This window comes from Dunckerocampus dactyliophorus, chromosome 18, assembly GCF_027744805.1.
Source record: "Dunckerocampus dactyliophorus isolate RoL2022-P2 chromosome 18, RoL_Ddac_1.1, whole genome shotgun sequence".
Lineage (NCBI taxonomy): Eukaryota > Metazoa > Chordata > Actinopteri > Syngnathiformes > Syngnathidae > Dunckerocampus > Dunckerocampus dactyliophorus.
This window is the reverse complement of record NC_072836.1, coordinates 6,721,416-6,748,521: the sequence shown is the minus strand read 5'-3', so window position 1 is coordinate 6,748,521 and position 27,106 is coordinate 6,721,416. Positions and strand designations below refer to the sequence as shown.

General features: G+C 39.7%; 1 protein-coding gene across 1 annotated transcript in view; it reads left to right on the top strand.

Annotated features, from left to right (window-relative positions):
- Positions 1–27,106, top strand: part of micall2a (mical-like 2a) — a 150,286-nt gene that overhangs the window by 9,432 nt on the left and 113,748 nt on the right. The window contains exons 12-15 of the mRNA XM_054760066.1: positions 82–205; positions 2,165–2,267; positions 2,542–2,615; positions 2,700–2,814. Of these exons, the coding sequence (XP_054616041.1) occupies positions 82–205; positions 2,165–2,267; positions 2,542–2,615; positions 2,700–2,814 (416 nt within the window). The remainder of the gene's footprint in view (positions 1–81; positions 206–2,164; positions 2,268–2,541; positions 2,616–2,699; positions 2,815–27,106) is intronic.

Here is a 27,106-nt window from a genome sequence, read left to right as displayed (position 1 = left end):
AAAAAGGGGGGAAAAAATGGACATTTTACATTGAGCTTTTTAAATTAAACCACTTGAATGTGACTCTTTGTTTTATATCAGCATGAGTCTTATCACATCCCGGCGGAGCAGATTGAGAGCGAGCTGAGCGACATCGAGGCGAACGTGGCGCGCTTGGAGAGAGAAGGCGTGGAACTGGAGAAGAAGCTTCGCCGCTGTGAGGAAGGTGTGCACATTTTCCTCAGTTTCACATTTGAACGCACCGAGCCCATTGTAACAAAATAATAAAATATGAGGGATTCACAGACTGAGGTGCTCACTTCAACGTCTGGAACCCTGTATTGTATTCTGTGGTTATGTCTTTATACTGACATTTTGTGCTTTATTATCACATATTTATACAGTATCAAGCGCCATAGTTCCCGCCCCATATTGTGATTTACGCCAGAATAAATATTAGTCCTACATTTCTTTTATCTACATACTTGGATTCCTTGACCATGAAAACATACCATTAGCAATTGGATTCATAATGATGTCAATATTCAGTAGTGATTTACAAAAATAGCATTTTCCATAATGGTGGTTTTCTAATAGATCTACAGTAGCTCCATAGCTTTTGAGGATACATAAATCTCTTGGCACACTCCAGATTCTCCAGTGTTTTGGATATATATATAAAAGGGTGTTTGTTGTGTGTTTATAGCTTCATTTGTTGTCTTCCTATGATGAAAATTCCAAAAGTCTCCTATTTTGCAAGATTGTATTTTGTATTTGTATTTGTACTTTATTTATCCCACAGCGGGGAAATTCACTTGTTACAGCAGCAAGCAAGATACGCAAGTAAAGAGTACAGTGTTTTTCTGGATCATTCATCATCAAGATTCTGGATCATAGTATCTGGAATAATTCCATTATCTGGATCAATCTTTGACATTTTGTAGAACCTGTTGGAAACTTGTTATGTATTTACAGTATTTTTTTTGCACGCGCTCTGACCATTTTTTGTAGAGTTATATGCACAAATGCGCCGCACGGTGGCTGGGTGGTTAGCATGTTGGCCACACAGTCAGGAGATCGGGAAGAACTAGGTTCGAATCTCCGCTTGGGCATCTCTGTTTGGAGTTTGCATGTTCTCCCCGTGCGTGCGTGGGTTTTCTCAGGGTACTCCGGTTTCCTCCCACAAGAACATGCATGTTAGGTTAACTGGCGACTCCAAATTGTCCGTAGGTGAATGAATGTGAGCATGAATGGTTGTTTGTCTATATGTGCCCTGCGATTGGCTGGCGACCAGTCAAGGGTGTACCCCTCCTCTCGCCCGGAGTCCGCTGTGACCCTAGTGAGGATAAGCGGCATAGAAAATGGACGTATGGATACACAAATGCCGAAAATGGTCCTGATCACCCCCAAAATTTAATCAGTTCATCCACATCGCATTTCCGACAATTCCTGAAAATTTCATCCATTTAGTTATTCTGAGCACAAACGGATAAACGACGGCAAAAACATAACCTCCTTGGAGGAGGTAACAATTTAACAATACAACAAAATAATACAATATAAACAATGTAACAATATGGACAACAAAACACAGATGATTGTGAAAATGAACATAGTACAGAACTGAAAAATAGTCACCTCATCACACAAGTATCAATCAATATTGATACGGCCTTTGGTATCAATACTATCGAGGTTTGAATTGCTGCATCCGCCCCTACTTTCCACCTGTTAACTGCATACCAGTTTTGTACGACTATTACAACTTTGTATGAATATTTTTGGTTCAAAAGGGGCCTGCATCAGTCTTTCTCACTTTCTCCATTGACTTTTTTTTGTTTAAGTGGCAAACTGCAGTCTTGGGCCTGAATTAATTCCGCCCTCTGGTGGTTGCTTTTTGGTGGACGCAATAGCATGACCCGATTGATTGGAGCATTTTTATTTGAATTCATGTAAATACTAGGATAAATGTTTTTTTCCTGTTACAATTACTTTTTAAATGTATTTTTTTATTTATATGAATTTTTATTAATTTATATATATATATATATTTGTACATTCAGTATTGCATTATAAAACTGTACAAACAAGTGTTAGCTATTTAAGTCAACCAACTGCATTTTTCATGCACTTGTGTTACCCTTTAACATCATATGATATGTTGCCACATGTTTGCTTTTTCCAGAGGGAGAGGGCGACGTGCTGATGGACCCACTGATGGCTGACTGGTTCAAACTCATCCAGAAGAAGCAAATGTTCATCAGGAGGGAGTCAGAACTTGTTTACACGTGAGTCCTGTTTGCCTTTTTTGCTCAAAACAACAATGGATCATAAGACATGTTTAATTGTATATGGGTCGAGTAAGAAGCTCTTCAATTTTGGGGCATTTTGGTTTAAAACTGCCAAAAATAGTGTTTTTTTTTTTTTTTTTTTTAAACAAAGTTTTGCATAAACTCCACATTGATGCTCCTTTGGAGGCAACATAACTCTCCAATAGTGTGTGGCCACTACCATTTGTATCATTCTGAAGAACGTGCCTGCATGTTTGGTGGTGTGTTTCAGTGCCAAGACTCAGGATCTGGAGCAGCGGCAGCTACGTGTTGAGCAGGAACTCCGCACGCTGCTGGAGAAGCCTGGTAACATTCTGGTCTAATCAGCATCTTGAATGATCTGATGCCTTCCTGCTTTGAACTGGCATTACATTACCGTGCGTGTAACAGACCACGTCAAGACCACAGAGGAGCGAGCGTGGGAGAAGACACTGATGCGGAGACTGATGGAGCTCGTGGACGGCAGGAACGCCATTGTAGAGGTTCTGGATGACGACCGACTCAGGTGAGGAAGATCTGATGTTCCTTTTATAAGATCAGACTTGGAAAAAAATAGGTTTTACAAATGTATCTTCCAAATTCAGTGTTTGTAGATAAAGCAATGTCACTTTAGCTTTCGTAGGGCTCACTAATAGTAATAATAATGATGATAATAATTGCACCATGGCCAATTTGCTAATAAAATTCACAATTCAATCACAGTGGCATCTGGTGGTGCAGTGTTGCCACTGTTTTCCTCATTCCCCATAAAACACAGGTGCTAAACGCAAGGCCCCGGGGCCAAATGTGGCCCACCACATCATTTTATGTAACCTGCGAAAGCCTGGAGATAATGTGTCAATAATGCACTTCACTTTTTCCATCACAATGTATTTATTCTTTCATTTGGACAGAAAAATTTGACTGTCTTCTAATGAATCAACAATTTTAAAAATCCATCCATCCTATGCTGCTTGTCGTCACCAGACGGGGGTATGCTGGAGCCTATCCCAGCTGACTTTTTGGCGAGAGGCGGGATACACTGTGCCGATCGCAGGGCACATATAAACAAACAACCATTCATACCTATGGACAATTTAGAGTCGCCAATTAACCTAACATGCATGTTTTTGGAATGTGGGAGGAAACCGGAGTACCCGGAGAAAACATGCAAACTCCACACAGAGATGCCCAAACAGTGTCGAACCATATCTTCCAGATCTCCTGACTCCGTGGCCAACATGCTAAGCACTAGGCCACTGTGCGGCCCCTTGTCAAAAATAAATACTACTATAAACAGTTACAAGTGGCCCTCTGAGGGCCGCCATGTGACCCTCAATGAAAACCAAGTTTGACACCCCTGCTGTTTTTATTTTTTGTGCAAATTATTTTTAGGGAAGTGGCGGAGGACGAGCAGTTGAACACCATGATGAAAAATTTAGGTAAGTGATGTTTAGAATCTTCAATGTATTTTTTTTTGTTTGTTTTCGTACACGTTTGATGCACAATGTTAAGTTATTTTTTTGTCGTTTTTGTTTTCTTTTGCTATCACTAGGATTAAAGAAAGGCAAACCTAAAAGGAAATCCTCCATCTCAAAACTGTTCGGTCGAAGAAGTAAGAGAAGAGTGGAGTAATAATCAAAAGTGTACTCACATGAGCTATTATTAGCTTTCATAATTTCATTTTCAGCTATTTTCGGGAATAACACAATAACCACCGTTTGCTTTTAATTACAAAATATTGGTTTGGTGTTCCCGATTCCCACAAATTTTCCGTTGAGTAGTTTTTCCTGCAAGCACACAAACATTTGTGCTGAGTGGCCTTGGTGGAGGTCGGGTTCTCAGAGTGTTTGTGTGATGTAGGATTGCAGTGTAACGCATGCTGATGCTTGGTTGAATATTCACACATTGTTACTGCAGTGGTTTGTCACATTTCAGGTTTAAATACAGCAGGGCAGACCGGCAGCACTTTATTAAAGTTCTTTTATTTAAATTCAACCTTTTTTTTTAAAATAATATGTCACTGTGTGGTGCTTTAACCAGTGGCTAATTGTTTCAAAAAGCGGTAGCCTATCAGGTGGCGCCGGGTCAGAAGTAGGTCACCCGCTGCTGAAATAATTTTGTGCACATTAGACACACGTGTAATCCTTCCACAGTCTTCCAGCCAAATTGAAATTATTTCATTAATAATTCCAATAATGGATTTTAACAAATTTCCTGTAACGAAATTAGCAAGGGGTGGGGGGTGAGGGGGCAGCGGCGGGTGGGGTGCGATTAATGAAGTAAGCCACACAGTGTTGCCTCCGTTCTGTACTGTAGGTGGCAGCCTGGCTTTGCTTCCTGGCGAGCACACACACTGTAAGACACAACTTGCACAATCCAATTTGCCACACTTGCAGACGGTTAATTTCTTTGCTAATTTTATAAATGCTGGAAAGAAGAAAAAAAAAATAAAAAATCGAGCCGTGCCGACGCAATAACGTGAAAGAGGATTAGGCCGGGCGCTAGCTTATGGCGGACCGAGGCTTATAAACTATAGTGCTGCACGGAGCTCTTTTATCGTAATTAAACATTACTCTTTGCTAATATCTGCATCACAATTGAGGAGTTTAAAATGTGCCTGCATGCAAGCACAAAAACAGCGTTTTAGCTTGTAAGGAAGCTTGAATGATTGGAGCAGCAGCAGCAGCTCACAGCGGAGCATGTTCAACTTCAGCTCTGGTGGCCAATAAATCCTTTGAAGATTAGTGAGAGAGGTGGAATGATTTACTTAATAGCCTCCTTTTCTTGCCACACATCTTTCCAGCAAAACCTATTTCTCAACTTTTTACCTCCTCGCCAACCCATGCAACAAGCATTTTTTTTTTTATTGCAGGAAAAGCGAATATAACAATACAAAAAAAGAACCCCCCCCACCCCACCCCCTTTCCCCACCATGACACACGGCTCACTTTGAGATGCATGAAATCATGAAGTCGGAACCGAGTTTAGGGATGATATTTGGCGCAAAAAGAAGAAGTGGCACGCGTGTGATGCGTCTGACAGTCGAGACTTGAACGTGTGATATTAGAGTTAATTAAAGCTTTGCGCCCCGTCTCCTGCAAACGCTTGCACTGGTGCAATTAAGAATCAAAGGCGAGGGCTTAGTGTCAGGGGGGGTGTCTAATACGTGGTTTTTACAGGAACGGGACCTGATTCGCCCAGCTCCTAGCGACAAGCATTAACAACAGCATCAAATTAGAGGGACATTAATATTCATAAGTAAAACAATTCATGCCGTGTGTGTGTGTGTGTGTGTGTGCACGTGTGTGTATGTGTGTGATGAAATGGAATCCTCAGAGGTGAGCTCTGGTGTCCAGGCAGCTCATTAGAATACGCCATTAGCTGTCAAGTGCTTAATCTCTATGGAAAAAGTCTGTTTGAACTGCGCCGACACAAAGATGGAATATGTAATCTCGCTTGATTGCAATTGGGGTAATACCACCACAAAATTAGGTACACCCGCACAGTCTCATAACTAAAATTCGGCCTTCCCAAAGATGATAATGCTGAGTTTTTTTTCATGCAGCAATAGTGAGAGCTGCTTGTAATATTTGGTAGGCTTTCTGGATCTGAAAGTGTGGCAGTGTAGTTCCCCGCTTAAGTTGACACGCAAACGTGCAGTTTAAGCTTTAAATTCATCAAAACCTGAGCATATTTTGAGTTCAAGTGAATTTTTTAATTGGTTTAATGCCTGGAAATGACACACGAAAGAGGCAAAATGCTGTAATAGCTGTTGTGTGAAGACGGGGGTGTCCAAAATTGATCAAAGAACAGAAAAATGGAGCGAAAAGGCACAATGTAAAGAGGAAATGTTGATACTAATAACGCATCGCTTTGCCTTTTTAAATACATGTACTGTACAGTTGTCCCTCGCCACATTGCGGTTTGAATTTCACGGCTTCACTCTACCACAGGTTTTCAGAAATATATAAAATCATGCTCTTTTGTGGTGGAATACGGCGTATTAGTCAAAACATACGCATATTTAAGCAAATGTCTCATATTTTTTGCCTAAAGTGAGCATTTTCAAGCATCAAAATAGCTGAATGAACTAAAATAGAAATACAGTATGAGGCATTGAAAAGACCCAAAGACCTTGACTCGGTACCGTAGACTGGTCACTAGGAGTCAGTAATGTGACTCTACTATTAGGTGTGACACACAAGCACCAGACTTGATTGCCAGAATAACAGGCTTCTATTGCAGGTTGGAATTATATTACAATAAACACAAGCTAATGTTGCAGCTGTAACCTACGGTAAGATGAAGATCAACTCCGAACCCCTCACGTCAATTCCTGTCCACCACTCGCTCTCCTCCCGGATGGAACACATTTACAGCAGAACACACGAGCATGAGTCTTATTTATGTCTTAAATGGCTTATTTACTCCTATGTCTACTATATTGGGTAAGAGGGGTGTCATGGTGACTATAGGGGTGTTATTTCATGTCTAGAGGGCTCTAATGTAAAAAAAAAAAAATATTTAGAAGGTCAAACGGGTTTTCTATGCTGTAACTACGAAAATATTCCATTTCTAATGAAGGAATCCTGCTTTGCAGAAATGTACAAGCGTTATTTTGCGTTACGCACCATCTATTTCTAGAGATGATGTATTTAATTGTGCTGAAATGTGAGTTACCTCAAGTGTAAGGTGCTTTAAAAGGGAGAAATTGCTAGAATTTAGAATCTATTTGAATGTGCATTTGAATGCTGCAAACGGCAGTGTGCATGAGTGCAGTGCACTACAGCCACAATGAAACGTACTAGAATACCTCAAAACTAAGACTTTGCATTCCATATTACAGACCTATTTTTAATGGCGGCTCGGCTGTGTCATCTTTAGCCCCGCCCCCTGGCAGCGCGTGTGTAATTAAGGTCCTCCAGGTAATTTGATCAGGCTCATTAGCTCTGAGGAGTAAACGAGAAGGGCGCCGCTAATTTATTGGGCCAGGATTCTCATCAGCGCCGGCCGTGGTGATATTTGAATAGCGATCTAGATCTACGCTGCACAGATCAGCTCCACCGCTTGACTGCTTGTCACCGCCATTGCTTTTTTTTTTTTTTTTTTTTGGTGTTATTTTTAATTTCGCGGCCTAGCATGCTTTAAAAAGTCTTTGTTTGCATTCCGTCACTCACCAAATTCAATTCTCACACCTGTGCAAACCCAAAATTGCATTGTTTTTTTGCCTATTCAGTGGCAAAGATCCATTTTCTATGTCAGAGCGTGCTAAAGGAGGAAGAAGCATGTTTTTTTTTTTTTCTTTCCATGTGTAGAAATTTGCATTGAGAGGAAATTATGCATGGCGGCGAGTGGAAATGAAATATCTAAAGTGCATGACTGGTAGACTTGACAAGTGCAGCTTTCATCCATCTCAAATGAATAATTTTCACTTGCCTTAAACATCCCTAATCCAAGCATGTTATCAGCGGGCGTGCAGGATCCTGACAGACTTTTTTGGCGGAACGGCGCCACAACTTTCAACTTGCAGGAGATTCCGGGCCCGCGCTTCGCTCGCCGCATTGGTCTGAGCCACTCACTTTTATCCCTCTCCCGCTGTGTGCCTGGATCAGTGAAATTCCCTCGCAACACAATGTGTACATGCGACGCCAGTCGTGAATAAGATAGCGGGACGTCTCACTCCAGCCTCCTTTTCGAGATTGTATTATAGCCGTGATTCACCCTGGTGGCCTTCTCACAGGATGGGGTCTAAAACCTCATTTGTCCTCCATTGCCGGGCACCGCTATGCTAATAAAGTCAAGTTGTCTAAAACCTGTAGCATGGATCTCCTCCGTTCGTCCGGTATTGAGCCTTTTTGACCCTTTAGGACCACCGTATTTCTGCTGTTTGGTTAGCAAACATATTCACATGCCGCAAACCACATCACGTTTGTTTGTTTTTGTCGATTACTATCTCAAACAATTAGAAAACACCAGTACAAACATACGAAATTCATAAAACAAATGAAATTAGAACTTTTAACGCTGGTAAACGCATCACAGCATATCATAGCAATCCTAAAATACCATGCAATGCAATTTTTGCATTTTTTTTTAATTTTTTCCTTCTTCAATAATCTTTTTAAATTTGATTTTCATCATATTATGACTTTATTCCCATAATATTTATCCCATAACGTTTCCCCCAAACCTAATTTTCAAAATATTGCTACTTTATTTAATTTTGTTTCTCATAATATTATCACTATATGATTATAATTTTTATATTGGGGGGGGAAAAAACACATTTTTCTTTAACATTTACACTCTGTACTTCTAAAATTACATAAATTCTTTCCTTTAGAGAGTTCAGTATCGTAAAATTGCAACTATTTCTCATTGGAATACAACTTTTTTTTCTCTTCATATTTTGGCTTTATTCTCAGAAAATTGCAAGTGTTTTTTGCTATTTCTGCTGTTTTTGTTTTCCCCAGCTATTTTCAACTTTTCCCTCATAGTTTCTTGTAATTATGACTTTATTCCCATAATATTTTGACTTTATTCTCGTCATAACATTCTCTGCAACCAAATTTTCCAAAAATTACAACTTTATTTTGCTGTATTCCATAATATTACGACTTCAAAAAAATGTCTTGAATATTTCAACTTTATGCTACTAAAATGTTATTTTTGCTCATGATATTACGATGTTGTTTTCGACTTTTCCTCGTTAGAGTTTTTCTGTAATGATTTGACTTTATTGTAAAATTGCTGCAATTTTTTCCATTTTTGCTATTTACTTTTTTGCTTTCTATATTTTTTATTTTTCTATATTTTTTCCTATATTTTTAGAATGTGCTGCAGGCCAATAAAAAACAGCGCCAGGCGGCACTTAGGAGATATATTCGGGGATACACGGTATTACGCATGAGGACATTGAGGCCACGCCATGACATCATATAAAGTGCATTTTTAGGTGATTTTTATTGATTTATTTTTGGTCTGTTGGCTCGGATTGGTAGTCGTTTGTTTTTTGTTATGTGCAGAACAGCTGCCAGTTTATGGATCGCACTCACATTTTGTGCGTTTGAAACCGTACTTGAGATGTCAAAGTGCTACAAATCTTATCTTTTTAAATTCTGACCAGGTTACGTTTTATTCTCAACGATTGAATGTCGATCGAAAGACACTTGAGTCGGACCCTGTTGTTGTGCCCAATAGGATACGTTGTGGTCGTCTTCCACCATTATTTCTATGTACAGTGGTACATTTGTGTAGGATTCAGAAAATGATTGTCTAAAGTGTCTCGTTTTTCCCGCAGGCGAACACGGTGCCTAACAAACTAGTCCGTTTGCTCGCGTATCAAAGAATCCCACGCTTTGGTGACTTAGTCGTGACGGCAAAACAACGAAAACCGAGGTGCCGCTGTATTTTTCTCTGGCTTTTATCACGACAGTGCCCTTGAAGAAATTTGGGCCGTCTTATTGCGGTTATTGTTGCAGGCCCCGCCCACAGCATCCCAGCCGTTTCCACAAACACTACCCCGACAATAAACAATTAAAGGTGTAATTTGTATTTATGCGGCTAATCCGGCGCGATAGCTGCTAATGCGAAGGGTTAGCTGGCTATTTTCAATATCCACTTTCACACAAGCCTCTCTCGCCTGGCGATAAGAATATTAACCTCATCACTTTCAGGTAACTTTCAACGCTTGAACATCTTGTCTTAAAGACCCCGGCGCGCTAGCAGGAGTCTCAGCCTTGGCATTTAGTGACATTTTAAGCCTTTTAACAGAATCCAGACGGGGATTTGCAGTTTCCACCAAAGGAAAATAATTTATATCCTCCTTTTCGGAGAGAAACTGTGGGTAGAGGGATTAAAGACAGCACAGAGATTTGTATGTGGTGCAAGTAAAACAATGTTGTGACTCAGTTAATACATTTTGCTCTCATCCACTTTCATGTTTTTTTTATGTTTTAAAAGGGAGCGTTGTTACTCATAGGGCTGAAGCTGGCTTTGGAAGCCTTTGAGTGTGAAGTGTGCAGGTCACAGTCATGACAGCACCAATTACTTGCATCACCTCCCAATCAATCTTCCTTAAAGATGCCGTATGTCATCATTTTAGCTAAAAATACCAGCCTCAGCATCGTTTGGATACTACGCCGGCTTATAATGAGGAGTAGCATCAACGAGAACCAAGTGAAATTCCATGCTTTAGTGGTCCTTGATACTGCTAGGACACTTACGGATACACACCGGAGATACATAGTTTGCTTAAATAAGAATATTTTCTGACTAACAATAGGCCGTATTCAACCACGAAACAGCTTGATTTATTAATATATGTTTGAAAAACTGTAATGCTGTGATGGTTAAGCCAGGAAATTCTAACCGCTATGTGGCGTTTGACGACTGGACATGCAAAACTATGTACAAAGAAGACTGACTTATCTGTTTTTAGTAATATTAAATGCACTTTGCTTTGCATTTGAATCAATGAGCACTTTAAAGAATCATAACTAGTTTATATTGTAGGTGATCCCCCCCCACCACCACTTACCATTGGTCTATAGAGACCTACTCCTACTGTACTGTAGGAGAATGGGTGATTAATAAAGAATGTTTTAACCTACAGCAGTTTTTCTTACATGGTTTTCCTCCATTTGTGCTTATTTTTAATTTAGATTTGTCTGTTTTTAATATATTTTATACTCTAACAGCTACTGCAGTTTTTTTGTTTTTTTTATTTCTACATACGCAGATCGTTCATGTGATTGGTGTATTTTGTTAGTTGCTGTGTTAGAATTCGGATGAATACTGCCATGCTTTTATTTTGAAGCTTACATGTATGTTGACGTCGACCAAAGTGTTAGTAATAATAACATGGCAAACCGAGGTTTGATGATTTTGGTGGACGTAGACGGGTTGGCGACTTAAGCGGGTACTACAAAATGCTTAACTCATTCAATCCCAGTCATTTTTCAAAGACAACCCCTTCCTTACCGGCCATTGTAGACGATTTTGACTGATCTTTCAAGGCACACAGAATATTGTGTCTTATGGTTATATAAACATGGAACCTACCAACAGAAAGATCAGACTCCCGTCTTTCATCAGGAAAAAAAAGGTTTGTTTCTACCTTTTTCCGTTCCGTAGGAATCAGCAGTAGAACATAGGTAAGTTTCAGGAAAATATCAGCTCCTGACTACAAAAGGGAGAAACCCAGCTTTTTGTGAAAAGATAAATTTCAAGCATAACTTTCACTTTGACACAAATATTTGCTGCTTTTGTGACAGCTCAAATTTCTAAACACATATACCAACATAAACAAAAAGAGAGAGGTTGTTTTACGCCGAAATAATTTATTTCCAAATATAACACCATGAACTATTTACAATTTTCACATGTGGAACAAAGCCGTGCGTGTGTGTTAAAATTTCCCGACAATGCGTAACCTTCTGCACGCTACCCTCCTCCACGCTCTCTCACTTCCTCCTTCCTGTCTTGTGTGATTCTTCCGTTCACATGATCTCTGCGGAGCTCTTATCAAATGCACTTCTGCCACCTTGTGGCCGTTTTTATGGCTTATAATTGCGCTGAAGTGAAATGCATTAGTGGGGAGTTGCGTAATCACCCCTTTTTGCCTCTTGCGCAAAAAACCGTAAGAGACGTATAATGTAATATACATACATACATAATATAACTGTCTTTGGTATTGAATTGAGTTAAAACTTTTTTTGTGTTAATGCTGCACCTCGTCTGAACACAGCGCTGCTCCCCTTTTAATTTGGCAAAAGCAGGAACTAGCAGGCACTATCTGGACAGGAGGGTTCCTAGTGTGCCTGGAAGGTACCGTAAGTGACGTAAGCCACTGGTCGGGGGTTATATAGATTTGTTATTGTAGCATTTGAGGGTAAACGGAGAAAAAAGAACACCCTCGGTCTCCTCTTGGATCACACTCAAAGAAATATAAACGTCGTTCTCCTCCATTGTTTTGTTAGCGTGTCTCGTCCCGTGCTGATGCGTTCAGTACGGTCTCGCAAGACAGAACGAAACTTTAATTAGTTACTGTTGCTTTAAATCTGTGAAATAACTCCATGTGTGACTGCTTGCTACACAATGGCAGCCTGTGTGAGAGCAGCTTTTGATGCGCTGCCTGTGTCTTTATCTCACACCCGGCAAGGTTAATGAAGTGGTGGCACTTTTGGAGGAAGTAGAAATGGGATGATGAGTAGCGAAAAGACCAGAGGAAGGCTTGGAGATGAAACGTCCGGCTCTTAGCGGCTGTAAGTGGCAATTGTGCCGTGTTCAGTGCAGACAATAAGAAAGGCAAAAAGAGGGCGGGTAAGAGGGGTCGTCATCCTCTTAAACACAACAGACGTCTGAATCGGGGAACAGTTGATTGCATCTCTTTCAGTGCGGCGGCTCATGAGAAAATTACATTAACATTCCAGACGTCACCCGCACGTTGATCCATCCAACACGTCCTTATATGGAAGTCTTTAATCCCCTTTTTGTGCTCTGACATGTTCCCAATTGTGTTCACGCGCAAGCTAAGAAACGCCAAAAAAAAGATGCAACTTGACTTGAGTGAAACCAAAAGTTTTCGGGTGCGTTCACACTTGTCGTGTTCGGTTCGGTTGAAAGGAACTCGTTTGCGCCAAGCAAATAAGTGAACTCTGGTGCGGTTCGGTTCACTTGAGCTCAAATGTTAACGCTACATGGAGCAAACGCACGCCGGAATGACCAATATGTACGAGAAACGGCATTGGAAGTGCTGTCTCTCTGCTCTGAAGTGCCCTTTAATAGGATATTTTGGAAGCTTTTTGTGAAATCTGAGATGGTAAATATCGCAGCCTTTTGGGAAACTGAAAAAATTCCAAAACTCCAGCTTCAGTGTTGGCGTGTGGGCAGGTAAAACGGAGCTTTTTGGTTGGCATCATAAATAATGTGTCCTGTTTTTAAAGCTACTATCTAACAACAGAACATGAAGTCCATTTAATCTGAAGCTTGTTCTTTGGATTGATCGAGTGATCGGTTAGGCCCTATAGACCAGGGGTGTCCAATTTTTTTCCACCGAGGGCCGCATATTGAAAAATCATAGGATGCGGGGGCCGCTTACATTTTCTAAACCAACCCAGTTAAATATACAGAAACGTTTTGTTACATTTAAAGAAAAAAACAGCCTGCATCTCAGCTTTGTGTTATCGGTGACAAAGCCTACTGAATATTCCAGCTTTGAACCCTGCGCCTTAAAACAATGATGCAGGTAATTTATGGATAAAAGAACTACAGTTCCCTTGATGCTTGGTGCTGAAACGGAAAGGAGGGCACTTGCGCGATGGAAGCAAATATCACATGTTATGAAATCTTACGTAGCGATCATGTTTTGATCCGACAAATCTGAGGAAAGTTCCATCAAGTGTAGAATTCCTACAGCTTCTGCTCGGACCGCTTGGACCACGGCAGCTGTTAAACTCTGATGGAGGGTAAAAAAAACACAAAAAAACCCGTCTCACCGGAGCTAACGAGTGATGCTGGGAACATTGAGTGTAAGTAGGATTGCAAGGTTTATAGTGTGTCTTTCTGTGTAAATATCCCATGTTACAACGTGGACACCTGCAGCCTACAGTGTATATACATTATGTACAAGCATTTTTTTTCTTTTTGGTGGGTGCGGCTTATATGCAGGTGTGCTCAATAGTCTGCAATTTACAGTACATTTTTTGTTACATTACACTTTTTTGCTTGTTAACTTTTTTAAATAAAAAATATAATATTCTATATGAATATTATATACTGTATTATATATTTGTATTACGTACAAATATTTCAGTGTTTTGTAAACATTTTTTCTGTTAATGTTTTTGACTTTATCATAACTTTTAGCCAAATTGTTAAATATTTTAGTCTAGAATATTTTGACGTTTTTTTTCTCCTTTAGTATTATGACTTTATTCTCATATTGTCTTAATTCTCATAAAATTACTGCTTTTTTCCCCATTTTTGCTGTTTTAAAAAAAAAAAATCTAGTTTGATCGCATTTTTAGAATGTGCCGAGGGGCAATAAAAAAAAAACGTTGGGCTTCAATGGCCGTTCGGGCCGCACTTTGGACACCCCAACCGGACCAAACAACCAATGAACCAACCAAAAACAGTGGTTTGGTCTGCAACATGAGAGAAAAGCGGCAAAATAGTCGAACAAGAAAGTCTTGCTTTGCCTAAAACACAAAGATAATAGGTCTGCGTTCATGGATGACTATGGAAATTAAAAAATATTCTCATATGAGAGGCTAAAATCAGATCATATTTACATTTTTAGGTCAAAAAATGATTAGTTGAATACCAAAATAGTTGCATGCATTAATCAATGAATTGGTGCAGCCCTACTAAACATAGCACCAACGTTGCTAAGCTGTATCCCCAAATAAATGACCGTATGGGAAACCGTGTCGTCTGTTTTGGGTAAAAGCTACATTGACCTTTTTCAAGGCAACAAGTCGTTTGTGCTTCATAACCAACAGAAGTTGCTGCTTGCTGTCCCAGCGTAGACAAACAGGAACAGGAAGCTAATGTGAGTCTGATGTACCGCTAATGCTCTCCATTCCTCATCTTTTCTTTCTTTCTTTCTTTCTTTTTTTTTTTTTTTTTGCTTTTAATGTTCCAATTCCCTTTACATCCATGTGAGCTAATAGGTAAACAGTCCTGTATGGAAGAAATGAAGCCAATGAATTAGCATATAGATGAGTTCCCCTCGTACAAATAGTGCTGAGCGGAGATCATGTATGTAAAGTGCGCCTGCCCCCCCCCCAAAAAGTACATTCATCAGTTTCAATCATCATTCAGTCTCCTCCTCGTTATTTCCTCATTGCTCAAAAATGATGCAGTAAAAAAAAAAGGGATGAGGGGGGAAGCGGAAAACTCCCCAGAGTGGCGTAATTGTTTTGCCGAATAAAAAGGAGAAACAGAGGGATGTAAACACCAACAAATTAGCGTCCTTTTTGCGTGTAAATCTGCATTCATGGGGATAAATAAATGAAAGTGCACCTTATCCTGGCTGGTGACTTGTATTTGATCCTCATTACTGTAATTCCATAAAACACAAACACTGCCTCTGTCAAGTGTTTATGGCATAGCTGTTGTTAATATGCCCAAAGAAGCTTACGGAATTGGGTCAGCTAATTAAGCAATTAGCTTATTCCGGCTCCGTGGTCAGGCCGCCGCTAATCTGCGGCGTCGCCAAGCTGGCGCGTGCCAAAGCGCGAGGGCTCGTCTGCCATCCTGACAAAGGATCTCGTTTGAAGCCATCTTTTCTCCGTCGACGGGCCCCTGCGCTCTGCTAATGCTCGCATTTCCCATGCAAATCCCTGGAATTGAATAGCTTGTTTGTTGTCAACTTGCTACATTGAGACATTTATGTAGCGCCGCTCAAGTGTTTGCTCTGTGCGTCGGGAGCTGTGTTAACACACGTGAAATCCCAGACAGATTATGAGCCAAAGACGCATGTTGGCGGCTTTTGATGCGTGTTTTTTGTCGCCAAAGTGTTGAGACTTTTGCTAAATACTCTTGATATCACAAGTGTCATTTCCTTTTGCTGGCTGTGGACCGGTCATTATCTTAACTGACCAGATTACATGAGATCATGGGATGCACGCTAACGTGCTACGCTAAACGAGCGTTTCAGTCTTTATGCCCGACGACTTTCTCACCTCTTCATCTCTACTGCATATTCATGTTGCTTTTTAGCATCATGGCGACGAAGGCAAGGGGAAAAACTCCCTAGGAGGAAGAAACCTCAAACAGACTGGGAGCTGTTTGGAATATTTTGTCCCTCCTTATGGAGCTAAATAAGGTAATTTTGCACACCGGAAGGGTAAAAATACAGCTACAAAATCAGTCATTTGCATGCCAAAACAACAGGGGGCGCAACACTGAGGGGGGAAAAAAAGGTGAATCATACTTGTGGTGTGTTACATAAAAAGTATGTACAAACATATTCATGTTTATTTGGTCAAACTATTTTTTTTTCCTCAATTTTTTTTACATGATAATGTACTACATACATTAACTCATTCAGTACCAAAGACGTACTTTAGAAACCCAAAGGCCCGATTTTATGGGTTTTTTTTGCGGCAGAGGCAAAAAATAGGTGATGACGCAACTCCCCGCTAATGCATTTCACTTCAGAGCAATTTCAAGCCATAAAAACGGCCACAAGGTGGCAGACGTGCATTTGATAAGAGCTTCGCAGAGACCGTGTGAACGGAACAATCACACACAGCAAAAGGTGGCGAGAAATATCTCTATATTGAATAAAGCAAAATATCTTCTTGATCAAAAATCACTCCACACTCTGTACTGTTCCTTAGTATTACCATATCTAACGTATTGTGTGGAGATATGGGGAAATAACTACAAAAGTAATCTTCACTCACTCACTGTACTGCAAAAAAGATCTGTGAGGATAATTCATAATGCCAAGTATAGAGAACATACAAACCCTTTATTTTTAAAATCACAGATATTAAAATTCGCAGATTTAGTACACTTTCAAACCGCTAGAATAATGTATAAAGTTAATAATAACTCGTTACCCAAAAATCTAATCAAGTATTTCTCAATCAGAGAGGAGAAATATGATCTTAGAGGAAAATTAAACCTAAAACATTTATATGCGAGAACAACGCTGAAAACCCATAGCATTTCCGTGTGTGGAATTAAATTATGGAACGGATTGAGTAAAGAACTCAAACAATGTACAGAGATGAGCAAATTCAAAAAACAATACAAGCAGTTGATGTTTGCCAAATACAAGGCAGAAGAGTCCTGATTGTTATGTCAGGTTTGTTATTTTATTTTATTTTTTTATTTTTTTATTTTCTATTTTATTTTATTTTATTTTTTATTTATTTAATTAAATTTTATTTGTTATTTATTTATTTCTATTTATTTATTTATTTTTTTTTAAAATAATTTTCTTTGTTGTGTTAAAAAAAAAAAAAAAAAAAGCTTTGTTCTTATTTATTTATTTATTTATTTAGTATTGTCATCATATTATCATTATTATGAATGTTCTCTCTTTTTTTGGGGGGACGGTTATCTCACCGTTATCTATTATGTGTTATCCTGACTATCACTGAAAACATGACATGGAATCCAGGAAGTGAACTACATGTACTGTACTAGATGTAGAATGGATGGGGGGTAGGATTAAATAAGCTTTGCTTCTTCCTACTCCTTTTGGACATGTGGAACTGTCAAAAAATGATTCACGAGATGTATTTCATTGTAACCTTCATGTTCAAATAAACTAAACCAAACCAAACCAAACCAAACCAAACATGACAGGAAGGAGGAAGCGAGAGAGCGTGGAGGAGTGTAGCGTGCAGAAGGTTACGCATTGTAGGCAAATTTTAACACACATGGGCACATGCGTGCACACGCGTGCACACACACAGTTCAGTTGCAAAAGCAACAAATATTTCTGTCAAAGTGAAATTGATCTCTTTCTTCCTTTTGTAGTCAGGAACTGATATTTTCCTGAAACTTACCTAAGTTCTACTGCTGATTACTAAAGAACGGAAAAAGGTATGAACAAACTGTTTTTTTCTCTGATGAAAGAAGGGAGTCTAATCTTTCTTTTGGTAGGTTCCATGGTTATATAACCGTAGACACAACATTCTGTGTGCCTTCAAAGATCGGTCAAAATCGTCTACAATGGCCGATACTGAAGGGGTTGTTTTTTGAAAGAAGGCTGGCATTGAATGAGTTAATTGATGATTGACAACTAGTTTGCTTTTTGATTAATCATTTTTTTTGGTTTAAAAACGTAAATACGGTATACTCTGATTTCAGCCTCTCACATGTGAATATTTAAAAAATGTTCATCTATGAAAGCAGACCGGTTCATACTGATTTGGGCCATGAAGGGCCTACCCCACAGGTGTCAAACTCGAGGCTCGGGGGCCGGATTTGGCCCGCCATATCATTTTATGTGGCCCGCGAAAGCCTTGAAATAATGCATGTCAAAAGGACACTTATCTTAATATTAAAAAAAAATATTTGTATATATATTGTAATTTTGTTATTAATATTAATTTTGTCTTTACTTTTTTAAGCTTTATTTTTCATTATCTTACTTTTATACTATTGTAAAATTATATTTATATTATTGTATTTTTATATGTATGCTGTAATTTTATATATTTTATTTAATATAAATGTATTTTAATAAGTACACATTTTTATATATAACAAATATTTTACAATAATATCAAAAATTGAATATTTAAATCATTTTTACAATAATTTAATAAACATTTACCGTTACATTTACAATAAATAATAAAATAATATATTAAAGTAAAAACAAAATTAATATTACTAACAAAAACAACTTAAAAATATATTTTTTTAAATCAAAAAGACAATTTTTCTTGCTAAATGTATTTGTTGTCAATATTGACAGAAAACTTTATATTTTTTGTTGTCAAATCCAATTTAAAATGAATTTTTTCTTTTTAATTAATTAAAAATGTACGTAATAATTACCAAAATTCTAAAATAGAATTATAAAAAGTGGCCCTCTGAGGATAACCATAACTGTGATGTGGCCCACAGTGAAAACGAGTTTGACGCCCCTGGCCTAACCGATTAATCGAAACAACAAGCTTAAGATGAATCGACTAAGAAAACAAGCGTTCGTCAAAATACAACTTCAAAGAGGCGGTCCAGGTGGAAGTAAGGTGAGTTCCACACAGGTTAGCTTCATGTTTGAAGTTTTTCCAAGTATGTTTTGTCCACAGATGCAATCCTACGCTCTCTTGTCATCTCGACAAGCGACGGAATAATAAACCTGTGCTTCTGTGTGATGCACCTCTGCCACAGTATGCTAATAGCACTTTAATGAGAGGAACGTGAGACAGAAGAAGTGTACGTAATTGAAGGAAAAGGCTTAAAATGCGTTGTTTACGGGTCAGGGGGACGCCACTTAGGGCCCCGGCCCCCGTTGATGATACGCAAGGTGTGGAAATGTGTTTCCAATCTCATCACTTCCCATCGAGGAGCGTGCGCACTTGTTCATTAGGCTTATGCATATCATCATCAGCCGGCGCGCTCCTTCCATCAGACGGCAGAGATGGCAGGGATATAAAAAAAAAAAAACACAAAAAAAAACGTGAGGGACGGGAGAGAATTCCAACAAGCATTCTCATTTGCAAAGGTCATTAAAGCCTGGCATACATTAGAAAAGCTGCTAATTATGAAATGGCTTAACTCCACATTCAGTGGGATTATGTCTGCTCATTTAGAATATGTTGATCCCCCCACTCCCATACACACTTGATGTACGCCATCACACACTTGATGTACGCCACACGACTCATGTTCACATTCCTTGTCGGTCATCTTCACTGTCCCCCAATTCTTATTTGCATCAACACTCGCGTGGCTTTAAGATAAAAGCAGATGTGTTGATGGAATTCCCTCCGGATTGCGATTTGGGATCTGGATTAAAGATGCGTCAGGAAGCAAGTCTTTGGGATGACTGGGAACCACCCAAAAGAGGAGAAGCGGTATAGAAAATGGATGGATGGATGGTTGGATTATTTTAGGTTGACATAAAAGTACATTTTTTTTACAGGAAATTATTTTAGCACATTTATTTTATTTTTTTGTGGTTTTTAGTCATTTCATTTTTAATATTTTTTTAATAAAACATATTTTTAAATGGTTTAATGATTAGTGATTTAATGTATTTACAGTATGTATACATACTGTGTGTGTGTGTATGTATATATATATATATATATATATATAATTATTTTTAAATAATCAATTAAATAAAAAAAAATTATAGCACATCAATCAATTTTTTCTGCTTTTTTATTGTTAGCCATATAATATACTTGTACATTTATATTGAATTATCAATGTCAACCTTATTTTTAATTAATTTCGCAAGGAATAATCACATGTCTAAATATGGTTCATTGCCTGTTAAAGGATTACATCAAATGTAATTAAACCTTTAAAAAAAGTTATTCTTTTCTTGTTTTATTCTTAGTAATGGTGAGGAAAGAAAATATTTTGAATCTATAACGCTACACATCTATTCTGTTTTTCACTGTGTGTGTTTTTTGCTTTGACATAGCTTTCTTTAATAAGACGTATTTGTATGTCGCGAGTCTGAAAGTCTTGTCAGACAATTTACTTTCACGTATCGGACCTCCCCCTTGTTGTATGAGATGACTGTGATTTTGGTCTATTTAATAATCCAACGGCCAATTAAGTGGCGAGGCAGTGCTGGGATCTATAAAAGGTTAATAAGCCTCAGCTGCAGTGTGTTTCTCTTGAGCAAATGTCACTTAGACGCAGGCCAGCGCGGGTCAAGATCTCCCTCCAGATCTAAATTTAATCACGCCGCGTAGCCTCGCCCTCATTAGTCCTGGCCTTGTGCACCAGTTGGATCTGTCCTCGCTTTAGCCGCTTTTACCTGCTATAGCCACACGGCCGCAGAGTACAGCGTCTCCAAATGATGTCATCTGTTAACCTCTGTACCCGATGACCCAAACATAAACCGTATACCTCCTAGCCTTGATTTATACCCATAACCCTTAGCAATTACCCCAAAAACTCCTGTACTCCCACAACCATACCACCAAACTCAAACCCTATCCTCCCTGATCCAAACTAAAGAGCCAAACCCTAAACAAACTGAGCCCTTACCTCATAAACCATAACACAAACCCTACATGAAAACCAAAACATAACAACCCTATTCCTAACCCTACTCCTGTAACCAAAGCCATATACTCAAACGATAACCCAAACCTTTAGACCCTGTAAGATGGACCCCTTGTCCAAAACTATGAAAAAACTCTACACCCCCAAACCTAAACATCAGTCCTTGTAACAAAGATTGTTTACCTGAAACAGTGAAAAACCCAAACCTTATACCCCTGAACAAAAACCCATAATCTGTAACATGTAACCCAAAACTTATACCCTGTAGCCAGAAACCCATACCCCTTAATTAAACTCCAAAACACACGGTCACACAAACCCTACAACCCATATCCAAAGCTCTGTAACCCAAACCTTGTACCCCAAGTCCCAAACCTTCCACCACGTAATCAAAAGACCCGCTCCCCCAAACTAAACCAGAATACTCCAAAACCCAACACTTATACGAGGTCACCTGTACCCTATACCACTTAACAAGAAAACCATATAACAAACCATATACCTTTTTATACCCAGTAACCAAAACCTAGATCCCAGACTCTATAAACCAAAGCCCAAATGCAATAACCTGTAACCAAAAACCATTTAACCTGGACCCAAAACCCTGGAATCAAATCTGTACACTCCAAAACCAAAACTCCAAAAAGATAATTAACCTGAACACTTGAACCCTTGATCAACACCCCTTAAACTCAAGTAAACCCTGGAACTACCTGAATCCTAATCCAGTCAAAACCCTGTACCTCATAAACCTAATCCATCCATTCACGTTACAAACCAAGTGTACATGATGCGGTCACAAGGTTTCTGTGTGTGTGTGTGTGTGTGTGTGTGTGTGTGTGCGCGCGTGCGCATGTTTATCGACTCCAGCATGCCGGAAAGACGTCACGGTGCCCGTATGCAAAGCAACTTGCCGTGCAAACGTTAAAAGGAATTAGGCGCAAAATGGGTAATAATTCTTCTGGCGGGCCCCTACAGAAATGATTAACATAATTCTGATAAATAAGCAGATGGCAGAATGTGAGAATTGAGCTGGATTTATCTTAATTAATATCTTGAACCTACTCGGAGAAAGGTAAATGGCTCCAGCGGGGCCACAGTAAAGTGTGTGTGCGCGTGTGTGTGTGTGTGTGTCATTCTCATGGCCTGACATGTAGTAGCGGCCTGAGGATATTCAGTGGCTCTCCAGGTATGCATCAAACACAGGCAGGATGCTGATAATCAACACACACACACACACACTGGGGTGTTTGTTTCACATCAGAGGAGGACGTATTCTTTCTGTGGCGTTCACTTCCCTGAGATTAACCTGGGAAGTCTCAGTATTTCAAAAATGAGCCGTCGGTATTTTCCTCGTAACACATCCTAACAAGTGGAGAATTGCTGCCTCAGTGTCAAATAGTCACTTTCTCTCCCTCAGATTAAGGCAATTAACATGTTAATTATTACAAGTGGAAAGGGGACAAATGAATTCAAATAAATGTGATGTATTTTTTTGCCCATAATTAATTCACAGGGTTCCGACCGTGCCGGGTAATTACGCTTAAGTGTTTAATTACATATTTTGATGGGCTTCTCAATTAGCGCGGCTTAATAAAGTATCACATGACTGTCTCTCAGGTGCCGGGGCCGCCGCAGTGATATTGAAATATGAAATTACACGCGTCAATCTAAGCGGAATCTCCTCCACGTCAAAGTTTGACACCCCCGGAAAACAAAGAGTGTGCACGTTTACATATTAATGTAATGCCCGTTGGTGGCGCCACCTTGTGGGAGATGATGCGAGACTTTAGTCATAGCTTTAAATGAGGGCCTAGCTTTTATTCCAAATGTAAACATGCCCCGTGCTTTCAATGGCAGGGAGTCTTGCAAATCAATTTGCAGTGTCATGACATCCAGTCTGGAATATGTAAAGCACAGATAAGTCGCGTCTTGTCAGCCGTCCAGTGTTGCTGCAGAAAGGACAGCTGCCACCTGGCTGCTGTGTCCAACTATCTTGTTTAAATCCTCTAAAAGGTTACCACCACACTTATCTGTCACTTTGAGCGCATGCAACATGCTTCCCCCCCTCCCGTTCTGTATTTCTTTTTTTAAAACATGTTATACATCCTCCCCGCTTTAGGATTTGCAATGGCTGCTGGGCAAGAGTCCATAATTAGAACACAGTTCAGTCGGTTAGCAGGTAATTTACCTGGAGGCGTGAGAAGTCTAATTATTGTCTTTGAAAAGCTCATTTAGCTTCAAACACTTCAGGTGTCTTTTCTCCTCTCCTCGTCGGCGGCAGCAAAGGTAACCGTGTCCCGGAGCGCCAAGGATTCCAGATGCAGCTCACGTCCGCATTTCATTTCTTGATGTTTGGTGCTTCATTCAAGCACAAAGTATAGCAGACCTAAGCAAGGCCAAACAAATGCTGCTATTTTATTTTTCCATTAAATTTTGCTTTTTTCTTTGGACCAATACCCAAAGCTTTCAGGCTATAAAATATAGAATTTTTTTTTTAATCATGATTTTTTAAATATTTATATATATTTTTTTAAATATCTGTCTTTAAAAACAAATAATAATGAACTACATTGAAGGCCATTTTAGCCAATCAGAAGCCTGAAGAAAGGCACAATCCCAGCAATGATAATAGTGAATATAAGGCCTTGTCCACACGAATACTGATTTTTTTTTTTTTTTAAAAAGGCATATTTTTCTTTGAGTTTTGGCCTCTCATCCACACGCAGACGTAGCTTTTCGTCCTTAAAAACTGAGCTTTTGGAAAACTCCGGCTCCGACGGCGAAGACGGAGCTTCTGTCTTGTTGCCGACAGATGACGTAACGTAACGATGTGCCATCATTTCCACACTTAAGTATAATTTAATGTGTGCAATGGCAAGCATTACATCGCTGCTTTTAAGCATACCGAAATGACTTTTTGTGCGTGTGTAAGAGTAAACGTATGCCTACTTTCGCTTTACATTGACGAACAAAAGCGGCATTATGGGCCTTGGAGGACGCTAGTGCTGCTGTTTTCATCCCAGCGCTCGCGCCAACGACTGCGATTCGGGACAAGACCCGGTGGGACCTCTAGCTGGTGGGACAACTTTGACAAGCATGTCGTTATTTCAGAAGAGTGGCGTGAAAATGTTGGCATGGCAAGGACATTGTGATTGCTTCTCCTCCCGCACCTTAAAGGGCCAGTACTGTCGTGGAGGCAATGAAACAAGGACAATTTGCCAGACACACAGAAAGATTTCAGCGATGATAGCATCACAGCCGATTGATTTCTGTCTGACTGATACCATGAACTACACTTCACAGCATAGTAGTGATAATATCTGCTACATTTTAATAAGCATGTTTCATACATTTTTAGTTTTATATTCAATAAATGTTGCAGACAAATGTGAAACTTCACAAGCAGTCCGCTCGTATCTTCTCCAGTGAATCGCCATGTTTGTTGTTGTGCGTCTATGGAAATGACATCATCGACGCTTGTGATGGCTGAAATTGCCGTAACATGCCAGGCTGCAGCGCCGCCATTACTTTGGCCGATGTGCACGACAGCCTGGGAATTCTTATTTGTGTGGACAGAAATAGTTTTAAAACGCCACTGTGTGAACGGAGATGGAGATTTTTTTGACACCAAGAGTGGCAAATGTGTGATTTTTTTTTTTTTTTTTAAATATCCGTGTTTGTGTGGACATGGCCTAAATCTACTTTCATAAAATTGTTTATTTTAATTTGATCTTATTACATATTTCATGTACAGTAATTCCTCAGTAATCCCATAATCCATACGGCACATTATCCGTCAAAATATCCACATTTTTTTGCAAAATTAGCTCATTTTTAGCCTAAATGAAGCATTTCCAAGCATAAAAATGGCTAAATGAGCTAAAATATAAGGCATTCAGAAGACCCCTAAGATGTGATGCGCAATATGTAGTATTCTACACTGGGCACTAGGGGTTAGTCGTGTGACAGTGATTTTATATAAAAAAAATTATATAAAAATAGTCACCGCAGGAAATACTGGACAAAAACAGGAAGTAAAACAAACAAGGAACTCTCCCAATGCTAACGTGTGAGTCTATATTACGTCTTATTTTCTGTTATGTCAACTATATTGAATTGTACGACTGTAAAGGTGACTATTGGGGACTAGAGGACCCTAATAATGTTAAAAAATGTATTTAGAAGGTCCTAAACAGGTTTTCTATGTGCTAACTATAAAAATATTCAATTTATGAATAAGGAATTATCATGGTCGGTTCTGGAACCAATTAACCCCGATAAATGAGTGGTTACTGTATATTTTTATGTACTGTAGAGTATGTTGGTAAAGCCTTTCTCCCTGATGCCTTAAGAGTTGCGCTGGACATCGAGTTGACAGCCTGCGCTTTTAGCTCGATGGCTAGTGCTCTGGACTCTCATTCTGCAGACCGTGGTTTGAGCCTGCGAGGAATGTGAGGTTGGCTGGACCAGGAGGGTTACATATGACTTCCTCAATTGGCTGGCACGGTAATGACACGGTAACAAGTTATAGCGCCACCTGTTGTTTTGGCATGAGCTTGACGGCCTATATGTGTTGGGGTTGGGGGGGGGATTGCCATCTTTAAGTGCACAGCAGCGCCCCCTGTGTTCTCCTAAGCTGTTGATGCTATAACAAGAGAGCGTCACCCTTTGACCTGCTGCCAAACTGCTCTCTAACAGCCTGAACTGTTTGCGGAGCGACAGTGACTCCCAGCACAAACTCACACAAGCCGTCTCAACGGAGCGACTCAGCTCGGTATGCTCTATCGCGGGCCGCACCTGCTGAAGGACGCCGTTTACACCACAGTCCCTTGACTCCGCCTCCGGGGGGAAAGCTGCTAATCATAGCTCACCACGCAAGTTGGGCACTTTTGGATTTGTGAAAATAAACCGCTAGCCTTTGGGAGTCCGTGTCGAAAGAGTCGGTTCTTAGGAACATTGAGTAGAATATCACACAAAAGTACTTGGACTGATTGGGATGTAGATCCCCTTCTTCGAGTCCCTCTGGAGGAACAGAAGCACGGTACGGAGCACTCTTGCTTGAGCACGGTACAGAATACGTAGGCTGAGTGCGCCCTTATGAAAAGCATGCAAGATATCTTCCATCACTGAGGAAATGTCCCTACTGACAGACAGTAGATGGTCAGACAGTTGGAAATGTTACCTAAATGAAATACGACCCAAAGCTTGAACAAGAATGCAGTAAAAAACTGCAGCATCCCTCCAATTCGTTTTTTATTTTTCACCGTTTTTTTTGCGTTTACCCTGTCCCAAGACGAGCTAAAGTGGAAAACGGTAGTGACAACGGACTTGGTGTACCGTACTGACCCAAATATTAGCCTGTGTACAGGAAGAATCTCTTTCTCTAGAAAAAGTTTGAAGGAAAGAAAACTTACATTTGAAGTGTAGCAGTTTTACACATGCAAACCAACAGGTGGCGCCAAACTACTTCTCCTGGAGCGAGTCAGAGCTTTTTTTCCTGTCCCTCACACGCACGGCCGACCTGGAAAGATGCAGCTGCAAGGTACGAAACACTCACTCATGCTTGAGCAGGGTACTGACTACCTAGCGTGAGTGCCCGCTCACAAAATTCTAAGGAAACGTCACGAGTGACATACGTTACATTTTGCGGTTTGTCAGTCGAACTGTTTGAAATTTAAAATATCTCAAATATTCAACAGCCCAAAGTTTGAATAAGAATCCAGAAACAGTCCTGTTTTTGTTTTCTTGTATTTACTCTTTCCCAAGATGAGCTAAAGTGGAAGAAAACCGTGAGTAGCACAACTTTTAAAGCTTCTGTTGCACTTATTGAGACAAATATAAGATTTTAATTGATCAGATATACGTTTTTTTTCTCCAGAAAATGTGGCGGATTGTCCTATACTCTTGGTGTACAGATTTACTTTCACTTTTCTTCATGTCACTCACGCACGCGCCGCCAACCTGGACAGATGCAGCTGCACTCCCTTTTTAAAAGTTTGCATTTTTTATTTTATTGACATTTTTCAAAAAAAGGGTCCTGAAAAAGAGGGGCCGCCTTACGTTCGAGATCACACTTCGGGTGTTGTCTT